Source organism: Onychostoma macrolepis, chromosome 12 (assembly GCF_012432095.1).
Source record: "Onychostoma macrolepis isolate SWU-2019 chromosome 12, ASM1243209v1, whole genome shotgun sequence".
In the NCBI taxonomy this organism is placed as follows: Eukaryota; Metazoa; Chordata; class Actinopteri; order Cypriniformes; family Cyprinidae; genus Onychostoma; species Onychostoma macrolepis.
This window is the reverse complement of record NC_081166.1, coordinates 10,380,554-10,392,710: the sequence shown is the minus strand read 5'-3', so window position 1 is coordinate 10,392,710 and position 12,157 is coordinate 10,380,554. Positions and strand designations below refer to the sequence as shown.

At 37.8% G+C, this 12,157-nt stretch overlaps 1 protein-coding gene across 4 annotated transcripts in view; it reads right to left on the bottom strand.

Annotated features, from left to right (window-relative positions):
• The window catches only part of vti1a (vesicle transport through interaction with t-SNAREs 1A), a 149,920-nt gene that overhangs the window by 61,057 nt on the left and 76,706 nt on the right, over positions 1-12,157 (bottom strand). For all 4 annotated transcript variants that reach the window (XM_058792807.1, XM_058792809.1, XM_058792810.1 and 1 more), the window contains one exon: positions 1,395-1,465. In XM_058792807.1, the coding sequence (XP_058648790.1) occupies positions 1,395-1,465 (71 nt within the window). The remainder of the gene's footprint in view (positions 1-1,394; positions 1,466-12,157) is intronic.

Genomic DNA, 12,157 nt, shown 5'->3' with positions numbered 1-12,157 from the left:
CAGAAATATTTTCTTTGGTTTTTCTCATTGTGATGGATGATTAAGGGCATTTGGCCTTTGTTTTCCCTCTTATTTATATTTCTGTGAAACAGAACATCATGTATTTCCAACATGTATTTGAGAAAAAATATTTATTTCATAATGATATTTCCCCCTATTTTAAATTCTTATTCTCCGATGAAAGTTAAGATTTTTGTGATTTTTTAAAATAAAAGATCAAAAGGATTAACAATGCACATTTATTTTCACAGCCTTCTTTGATCATATTTACCAAGGGTACCAACAATTCTGACCACGTAGTGTGTATATGCATTTATTTTAATGTACACACACAGATAATTAAATAAATATATAAACACTTATATTTGTCTGAGATCAAAGAGAATTGCAATTCAGAAAAAAATTAAATATAGAAATTACAAATATATTTAATTTATAGATGTTCTACAAATATTATATAATGGCTACAGAAGAGGACACTCAAGTAACAACTAAAAATACATGAATGCAATTGAATAAGATACTAAATATCAAAATGGCATTTACTGTATCAATAAAACTGCACAAGCAGATAAGAAAAAAAGTCACAAAAAGAAGGCTGTTAAGTAACAAATTATAAAAAATATAGAAATACAGTTCTTCTAGGGTACCGATATCTACATAAGTAGATACTAAAAGTTACCTTTACCCCAATTAAAAACAAAAAGTTAAAAATAGCAAGAAAAAACTGCACAGAAAAGGTAACTTTCTTAATACATTAATTCTAAATACACACATTCTTAAATGCGGTTTAACTGTCTATAAATATATATTTTTGAGTCCACTGTAAATATATATTTCATGAAAAGTATCTTATGGAATCTAGTCTACACCAGTCTGTAATCTACAATCCCTTTTGTGACGTCCGTCCAGCACAGTCACACATGTAGCGGAAAGACTTGCAGAGTTATAGCAGCCGGAAGAACAGAGAACAAACACTTGTTCTGTCCAGAGGTGTTTTTGTTGTCCAGCTATGCCCGTTTAGACAGTCTTGCATCATGCGTGATCTCACCACATGAGACGGGACAACTACAAAGGCTTCTTATTGGTGCTGTGCTCTGTGTCAAACATTCTGTGTTCTGTACATTCAATCAATCACTCCAGCAGGCCCGCTATGCTAATGCATGAGAGGTGCGGGCTGGTGTTAACTGCCTGCACTTGAGCGCGTTCCTGTTCTCTTGTCAAGTGTCTGATCTAGGGCACTTTGTGTCATCCTAAAGAGCCCAGATCTGATAAAGTCAAGTATTTGTAAGCCTGTGTAATTGCTTAGTGAGAAAACCATATGTGTGTTTGTTCTGGATGAGTGTTGCCTCCTGAGGACCGTCTAAGGAGTGTGTTTGTGGGTGTAAACTCACCCGATCGCGGGATCTCTGGATCTTCTCACGGTCACTGTGCAGGTTGGTGAGGATCTCCTGTCCCACTTGCTCTGTAAGAGGATAAGAGGAGAAACAGGCCATGTTAAGGTGCGGTTGTATTTACTGCTCTTTGGCAAAATTTTGTGGGCAAAATCTAGTTGCTTCAACAGGAATTCACGCAATTGGGAATTTCATGAGAGGTCGATACTGTAGATTTCCTCATGCAGTTTGGATTTACTGTGTTGACCAAAAGAAAGCTGCTTGGTTTAAAAGTGACTTCTGTGTGAGTTGTAATGCATCGCAAGACTAAGACAAAAATTGAAAAAGTTAAATTACATTCATTTTTTTATTATGAAAGAAGACATGCACATAAAATATAAAGGAAATATATTTATTGAATACATTTCTAAATTTATATTAAGGCAAAACGCTAAAAAAAAATGTCAAAAGATATGTTTAAATATGCAAATGAGGCATTCTTTAATTAAATATGCACTGATTTCCAGAAAATAAACACTATTTTTAGATTTTTAGATGGGTCACGTACTTATATTGTTATCACTCCATAAATCAGAAAGAAGCCAGAAAATAATATATTGTATATTTACATTTTATTATAAAATATATTTCATTATAATATATATTTTCTAAATATTTTACCATCTTTTTCAGAAACAAAATGTTATATAAATCAGGCAAATGTTATATGAACAAACCCTTCAGTAAAAACCTTCAAAATATAAACAAAATAAGAAATTGAATGAATGAATGAATGAATGAATGAGGCATTTATATAGCGCTTTTAATGTGTATTGCAATACACCCAAAGCGCTTTACAATCATGTGGGGGGTCTCTCCTCAACCACCACCAGTGTGCAGCACTGAAATGAAGTGCTGCTGAAGTGAAGATCTCTGGCTAATGACCAAGTGTATAACTTTGTCTAAAGTTAAAGAATTACAAAAAGGAGGGACATATCAGGATCTCAGAAAATCTTCTTAAAAAAAAAAAAAAAAACGCAGTCAAAAAAAAAAACCCATAGCAACCTAACAACACCCTGCCTCATGTAAAAGCCTAGTTACAACCCTGATTTCTCAAACTACATCTCCTTCTCACCAACATGCTGTCTTAAAATATTTTGCATATCCCAGCATGCCGCATCAGACTGAGCCCGATCAGCACATGCAATATTCAGCTGTTCGCTTACAAACACATTTCATCTGTCACGGACATACACCCATTTACACGCTCACACTTAGATAAACATCCCATACATGGCGTCTGACAAGCCTGTCTGTGGTCACTGTCATATTCACATCCCAAGGGTCAAAAGAGAAAAAAAACAATGAACAAAACAAAAATCCCACCCTCCCTTCCTCCAGCAAAAACCCTCTCCACTATAAGTAGAAACCACATTAGCAGTCTGAAGAGGAAGAGAGTAAAAAAGTGAAGTGAAAAATCTTTGCATGGATCAAAGCTACGCTTTCAAATGCACCAAACAATTGTGAGTAAACAACGCACTCATGACTGGATTACGCTACACAGGTGCAGCTCTCAAAGAGTCAGCGTGACGCTCAAGGAACAGAGGAGCGGGCTACATCTGCGTTCGCACAGAACGAGAAAGACCGAGACACTTAAACACGCGTCTCTCGCCTTCATTAATTTCCAATCAGAGTGGGGACAGATTGAAGGATACTCAGATTAGATGGAGCAGTCACAGCGCATGTGACAGATAGGCCAGATTAAAAGAGCGAATAGAGATATTAATAACCATCATAACCGTGTCCGGCCGTCGAGCCTGAGACACGCTGCCGCCCACCCGTGAGTGGAAATCTTGTGTAAAGACAATTAAGCACTGCTATCTGTCTCTGTCCAGGGTGAAAGGGGCCTTTAAACAAATGAATGTGACACGGCCACAATGGCAACAATGCAATACACAAGCACACAGACATGCTCGCTCATATATCACTTCAGATGATAGATGAGACCGTTGGCATGAAGGGGTCCGAGCGCAAATGAAACAATCCTGTCAGTGCTCTATATTCTACACTCAACGAGATATAAATAAACAGAAGGAGAAAAAACGAAGTTGCTGTGCACAATGGGTACAATAGAAAACTTGACCGTCATATTTCTCAGTCGCCTTTCTAGATAGCGAGATATTCAGAGTCAAGGTCTCCTATTCAAGGGTTGTGCGCTTCGCTATCTCTATTGACTCCGATTGTTGGCGTCCACATAAGTTAACACTCATTCTAATGAAAGTGAAGTGAATACAAATGAATTCAAAGAAATATGAGGGAAAAAATAGAGCAGGTACATAAAAGAATTTCCACAAAATCAAGAAACAGGAGGGTTGGCTGACTGAGTGCATAAAACCTGTGCCACTGAAAACACGGAATAAAAGCTGTTAAACCAAACTCTGTATAATGTAATATTCCTGCGGCCAACACACTGTAAAACACATTATGGACTCCGGTTTCTTTTTCCCCTGTGCATGAGCGCAAAGATAAATATTTCTCTTAGTTGCGGGACCGCAAATTGATGTTGCCATTAAGAACGAGCTCCAAAAGCACACACACATACACAAAAACACACACTGCTGGACGATTAGCCGAGTGTACACCGCATCCCAGGGGTGAGAGGAACTTTACCAACCCACAATTCCACGGCTCTCTTCCTCTCTTGATATATGCGTTTGTCTCTGTCTATATGTTTCACTAATAATCTGATGTATCTGTCTCTCTTCTCGATTTGTATATTTGTACAGTAATGAGACTTGGGCTGTGGAAGAATGAGCAGAGGTTAGAGCAGTTTGGCACTCCCTGAGAAGGGGAAAACGACATGATTTCTCTTCCTTCCTTTTCTACGAAGAAAAAAAATGAGCCAGTAGAGGGAAAAATCACTGATTTTTCACTAGACGTTGTTGAGGGATAGAAACTTCTGTCATCATCATTTACTCTCATTTTCTTTAAAACCTGATTGACTTTATGTATTCTGTGGAACAAAAAAGAAGATATTTCAAAGAATATTTAAAATTGTTTTTGTCCATACAATGAAAGTCAATGGGGTCCAAAACAAAACAAAAAACAAAACTCAAAAACAAAAAAACAGGCATTCGTGTCTTCTTTCGTGTTACACAAAAGAAAGACAACATGAGAGTGAATAAATGATGACAACTGATGATGAAGTATCCCTTTAACAGTGGTATTATTTTAATTGTTATATGCAACGATACACAAAAATATTGACATCAAGATACATTACATTCAGATCTCAGGCCATCATGTGCAATAAAACTATATACTTGAAGCGTGGCATGAATTATGGTCAGCCATTCTTTTGTATGCGGCACTTTGGATACATGTCTACTTAATGAGGTGCTAATTAATTATCACACGCTTTAATGAGGATGCTGACATTCTGTAAATTGAGGGTGTAGCTGTGAAAAACAGGCGTTCAGGAATGAGAAAAAACCCTAAATAAATAAATAAATAACTAGACTCCGTGCTTACGAACACGGCTTCGTGCTCATAATGATATAAAATATTCTTCCCCCGTTTAAGGCCCTATTAACAATTTAAATGACCCTGACGCCAAGCTTTTCCACAGGCCTGCTCTAGTTAAAGATCCAGATCCCTAAGGTCCATTTAACAAGGATATTACTAAAATCCATAACAGCACAATCATTACCGATGAGTTGGTTTTAATGTAGACTCTTTAACTGATTGCTGACCACAACTTGTGGACGAGATCTCTGTTCTCACTGTGATACTTTAGAGCAGAACTGTGCCAATACTATCAAATTTCTAATTATCATTGTTCTTTCACACAATAGTAAACTGACGTGGTCATAATTTAATGTCCAACAAATCAAATGATGGTACTCAAGCAGGCTGTCTAAAAAAATGGAAACTCTGAAACTAGCAGAAAACTCACATCTATGAGCTGCAATACTAAACAAAAGCCAAGCAAAACAAAACATGCAAGAAACTTAGTTCCAAGGGATAGTGATGACAGACTTTAAGCAAGCTCTAAAAAAACTAAAGAAAGAAAATCTCAAATAAGAATGAATTCAATTTGATGAAAAAAATCTTCTGTATGCAATCATCATTTAAATCATACTTCATTTAATTATCATTTTTTAGAGGACAGTACATCGTACAGAAGTCAACATTAAGATGTCAGCATTATTTCTAAAATTAATGTTTACATAATATACCACTTTAACAGGTTCACCTACACTGCTTTTAAGAAGCCATGGCAATAGAAGAAAGACTGTGTACCGCAACTGCAAGAAAACTCTTTCTATGTTTTGTTGTCTTCGTGGGCTGCAAGCAGAAGCAAACATACTACACGAACAGCATGAATCATATCTGCAAACAAATGAATATACCACCTATTTCTTTTTAGTGACTCAATAACATATATGTAGCATGACTGGTGAATCGTTAATCCTCAACAATGACTCTTGAGCCGGTTCTTTTAATGAATAGTTCACAAGATCAGGGAATTTCTTTATATATAAGAAAAATAAACTGAAATGAAGTGGATCAAATCAAATCCAACTCAAATTGAGAGCTTGTATCAAAACAGATCAGGAAATCTGTTTCAGTACCCAGTCCTACTTTAAAGATGAATTATGATTCAGCTCGAGAAGTCTCTAAAACACCTTGACACATTGAAAGCCTGAGTGTTTAATTACCAGTAATTCCTTTAGCTGTTATTAACTTCTTTTTATCATGCTTCCTTTTATTCTGAGCATATTGCTTCAACTTTACTACTTTTCCCATCCCTACACCGCTGAAACATTGTGTTAGTGCAGTCAAAGTTTCTTTCATCTTTCGGTCTGTCTGTCTTTCCCTTCTGTGACTGACCGTGCCTGTCTGCCTTTGAGCTTGGCCTGCAGGAACATCAAATCACTCAGGACATCTCGGAGGTCCGAATGTCACTCGTTTTCATCCCCCTCTTCCTGCCAGCCGTTGGCAGCAAGATGGAGGCAGAACACACCGGGGAAGAAGCGTTTTCCACCTCTCCGTTCCCTCGTCCTTCTATCCGTCCATCCACCTCCCCTCAGCAGACACGTATAATTGGGCACATCATCAATTTTACAGCAGCTGTTTGAGTGTGAGTCCTCTCTGAGTTGTCTGAAGCCCTCTGTCTGTCCCCAGAGCTGAAAGGGTACATGCCCTGACACAGGCTCACTCCCAGGCTCTGGACTGCTTTTTATTACAGAGTTGCAGCCACTTTTTGAAGGTTACCACACACACTTCTATCTGGACACAATCCACAGACACAGCCAAATGAGAGCAAAAGCGCCCAGGGGAAGAGTAAAGGCAGGTCCAACACCGACTGTCCCACACACACACACACACACATACACACACACACACAAAGAGCAACGTAGAAACACAGTTCCTTTCTCTTTATTTTAGACAAGTTATTCCCCTGTCTCAGAGTAAAGTGCTGATGGCACTTTTATTATTCTTGTTATTTGTTTACAGTATTCTACTGCTGAGCCACCAAACTTGAGCATCCTCTCTGTTGTAGAAGGAACAAACATAATATAAAAAAATAAATTTAAAAAAGTCTTCCAAAACTGCTAAAATAAATAAATCGGTTCATTGACAAGCACTGGCATAAAAGAACGATTCCTTTACTAATCCTGCACCCAACTGAGATGACTGGAAGTCCAATTTGTAAACAAATTCTAAAAAATTTATAAAAATTATTAAAATAAATAAAAACAATAAGACAAAGATAAATGATAGCCTATAATGTAACTTTAAAAAAACAAAAACAAAAAAAAACCTTTAGATAAAACTTATTGTGCAAATTCTATATTTAAAAACACTTAAAGCTATTATTGTCACTAAAAGGTTAAATTTGACAGAAATATTTCAATTTGGCCTAGTACCCTAACCTGAATTTTTGACTTCCCTCTAATATTTACAAACCCGATTACAAAAAAGTTGGGACACTGTACAAATTGTGAATAAAAAAGGAATGCAATAATTTACAAATATCATAAACTTATATTTTATTCACAATAGAATATAGATAACATAATAACAACAAATGTTGAAAGTGAGACATTTTGAAATGTCATGCCAAATATTGGCTCATTTTGGATTTCACGAGAGCTACACATTCCAAAAGAGTTGGGACGGGTAGCAATAAGAGGCCGGAAAAGTTAAATGTACATATAAGGAACAGCTGGAGGACCAATTTGCAACTTATTAGGTCAATTGGCAACATGATTGGGTATAAAAAGAGCCTCTCAGAGTGGCAGTGTCTCTCAGAAGTCAAGATGGGAAGAGGATCACCAATTCCCCCAATGCTGCAGCGAAAAATAGTGGAGCAATATCAGAAAGGAGTTTCTCAGAGAAAAATTGCAAAGAGTTTGAAGTTATCATCATCTACAGTGCATAATATCATCCAAAGATTCAGAGAATCTGGAACAATCTCTGTGCGTAAGGGTCAAGGCCAAACTGGATGCCCGTGATCTTCGGGCCCTTAGACGGCACTGCATCACATACAAGAATGATACTGTAATGGAAATCACAACATGGGCTCAGGAATACTTCCAGAAAACATTGTCGGTGAACACAATCCACCATGCCATTCGCCGTTGCCGGCTAAAACTCTATAGGTCAAAAAAGAAGCCATATCTAAACATGATCCAGAAGCGCAGGCGTTTTCTCTGGGCCAAGGCTCATTTAAAATGGACTGTGGCAAAGTGGAAAACTGTTTTGTGGTCAGACGAATCAAAATTTGAAGTTCTTTTTGGAAAACTGGGACGCCATGTCATCCGGACTAAAGAGGACAAGGACAACCCAAGTTGTTATCAGCGCTCAGTTCAGAAGCCTGCATCTCTGATGGTATGGGGTTGCATGAGTGCGTGTGGCATGGGCAGCTTACACATCTGGAAAGGCACCATCAATGCTGAAAGGTATATCCAAGTTCTAGAACAACATATGCTCCCATCCAGATGTCGTCTCTTTCAGGGAAGACCTTGCATTTTCCAACATGACAATGCCAGACCACATACTGCATCAATTACAACATCATGGCTGCGTAGAAGAAGGATCCGGTACTGAAATGGCCAGCCTGCAGTCCAGATCTTTCACCCATAGAAAACATTTGGCGCATCATAAAGAGGAAGATGCGACAAAGAAGACCTAAGACAGCTGAGCAACTAGAAGCCTGTATTAGACAAGAATGGGACAACATTCCTATTCCTAAACTTGAGCAACTTGTCTCCTCAGTCCCCAGACGTTTGCAGACTGTTATAAAAAGAAGAGGGGATGCCACACAGTGGTAAACATGGCCTTGTCCCAACTTTTTTGAGATGTGTTGATGCCATGAAATTTAAAATCAACTTATTTTTCCCTTAAAATGATACATTTTCTCAGTTTAAACATTTGATATGTCATCTATGTTGTATTCTGAATAAAACATTGAAATTTGAAACTTCCACATCATTGCATTCTGTTTTTATTCACAATTTGTACAGTGTCCCAACTTTTTTGGAATCGGGTTTGTATTTACTAAAAAATAACAAAATTATGACTAAAACAGTTAACGCTGTGTTCAAACTCTTCTTTTTTATAACATTGCATAACTGAAGGTTTAAAAAAAATGCAATAAAGATTATTGCATCACGATTTCATAGTATTCAGTTCAAATTGTGAACCACATTGTTTATTATTATACTTAACTATATATTGTAAACACTTAACAATATCTTGCTTAAAAGAACATTTTATTCCCAGAGAATTGCTGTGACCAGTTGAATCATCTGAATCATTGCAAATGAATTATTTGGTCCAATTTGTGAACCATATCCACCACAAATTCTATTATTTGGCTTCAGAATGAATGAAATGTAGTTCACAAGTCATATGAAGTGCTACTATGATGTTTTTGGGGGGATTTTACAGATATAGTAATTTACCCGATTGTATGTTAAAGACCCGTGAAAACTCTACAATGTTCCTTTATATATAATCATTTTCGCGGCCACTATTGCTTTAGCACAAAGGTAAAATCATCAACTCAAAGCTAAATTTGGGCCTAGTCTTGTTCAAAACTGGTTTTAACAGCCTAGACAGACAGAGGATGGACAGAATAATATGGATAGGAAGAGAATGTATTATTTCAAAGGGATGAATGAGAGAGACAGAGAGAAATAAGGTAAGGGCCATGGCCTGTCTGTGCGAGAGCAAGAGCTGGGTAATCAGGCCCCATTTCACTGGCCTTTTTTCACTCCGCTGGGCTCTGTTTTATTCATTGGCTCAGCCCTGACCCTGCCGCGCTTCTGCTCTGACAAATCACTTCTGATTAAGACAAATCTTTATTAGCCGGCCACTCAACTTTCCCTATTAATCATTCTCTTCTCTCTCTCTCTCTCTTCCCAGCTCTCTCTCACACACACAGCACATCTCACACACTCTTCTAAAGGCCTGATTACTGCCGATTGTTGTGTGTGGAGATGTGAGGGCTTCTTCTGGCTGATAAGACACAGGTTTAATGGGTATGAATGACCACGCCAGAGGGAGAGTGTGCGCTAATAGAACCATTTGTTTAAGCTGGGGGGGAAGACCGAGAAAAACACTGAATTCCCCTCCTACTTCCACTCCTATGAGATTTGAAAGAGAAGACTCTCTCAGAGACCCTGGATGGACCGGAGGACAAGGCATGCTGGAGAACAGGTTCAACAGCAGAATGCCCCGTGAGCTCAAAAACAAGCAAAGATAAGAATCGCATCAATAGCGACTGCCTTCTGTATCAGTGAGCTTATAGTTGAAATAAAAGCAGATAGGGGTGAATCTTCTTTTCTGTTCTCTAGAAAAATGTAAAGAAATCAAATTAAAGAGAAAAACAATTTTCTATAGGACAGCCTATAATAACTAACTATGCATAAAACATAGTGTTTAAAATTATTATTATCATTTTAATCACTTATTTCTAAATTTAACTGTGAGTGCTGCAAGGTTAAATTTGCAAGAATTAATACAATAAAAAAAAAAAAAAAAATACTAAGCCAGTAAAATTTTATAACATACAATCTCTGACACTTGGAACAAAACAATGCAATTATATTTAATGTTTGCATCATGATCCTATCTTTATTCAATGAACATAAATCATTATTTATAAGAGCAACTATGATAAATGTTTTTACATAAATTAGTTGCATTGTTATAGACGTTAAATAGTCAAAAATAAGCATAATTGCACAATCACCCACAAATTGACATCTTACTAAGAGAAAAAGGAGCTCAATTTCTGTTGAATGCCACTGCTTTTGAAAAAGTTGAGTCTTACCTAACACAGCCCAAACAACAGCACTTACAGTAAAATCTAAACCCTGTTGACATGGTGGGTGGGAGAGGTGTAGGGTGGTTAGTTTTTCTTGCAGCAAATTGCTTCAATTTAATCAAGTGGCATTACTGAAGCATCCAAATGAAAACTAATAGAGTCTGGGGCAGGTCTTGATTGCCTCACTTACAAAAAGTGCAGGCTGCCCACTGCTTTCAGGTTCCTCAATTAAACAGGCAAAATTTCCATGGGCCACTGGAGAGCCATACATCTACTGTGCCCGAACCGGTCAATCCACACCCATCAAATGGACCTCGTTCACTCGTTCACTTCATTCTTTCAGAGCAGGAAATGATTTCTTCGTGCAGATTAGGCCCCAGCTGAGCTGAAATGTGCACAAAACGTGACCGAGCGAAATTAATAAACAGTGGTACACTGTCAGTTGACTTTATTAATATTGATGCATGTGCTGCCACTTTATTTGGCGCATTTTTTCCATCCCTTTCAGAGCAGAGAGGGCCAGTCCAACGGATTAGTCTTTGTGTACAGTCACCGACGTTCAAAGAAAGCAAGAAAATACATGCATTCGTCTTCATATGTCATGATAAACACGGATCATACTTCAGTGCTACAAATATGCATTTTTTTGGCTGACAATGTCACGGATTCAGATGAAAAGTGTAGTATCAAATACGAAATGTGAAATGTGAATAGGAAATGCGTGCTGTAATTCACTCTGAGCTGAAGAGGAGAATAGAAAGAAAGAAGCAAAGCCCATAAAAGAGCGAAAAGAGAGAGAAGTGAGACACAGATAAACGCAAGCTGGCGTGGCTGTTGCAGTGGGAGGCCTGCTCTTATAATCACCTCACTTCCTCCTAATCACATGCTGCACATCATTTACTGAACACCAGCAAACTTCACACCCTGCCAGACTCACAAGCTCCAATGTGTCGGACTGGAAGAAAATCTTGACGTTTTTTAAACAGTTTAGGAACGTTAATGTTCCCATTACTGTTGATTAAAGCCTGTAACGCCTCTAATCAGAAAGTTGACAGGCAGATCAAACAGCCAAACACAAATTTTGCCTTTTAATTATCTGTAAAACACAACACCTCAGGGTGTTCATCCCTGCCTATCTCTGACAAAAACCTCCGTCGAAACGATGCCAAGATCTAACACTTCCTAACAGTTCATTATCCAATAAGAAAAAAAAGCAAACAAAAACCCAACGAGCATTCAGATCTTAAAAGCAATCTTCACAATTAGCAGAGCGCTTGGGGAGCCCTGCAGTCCTGTGTATCGCAGGACTCCAAATTGAAACACCTTAATTATATTTGTCAAAACAATGTGCCGTCACCCTCATTTGCATGTTTTGACAGCCGCCCCCGAGTAGCTCTCAAGACTTTAGCACATTTAAACACCTACTGATTTTAGTTTTCACTTG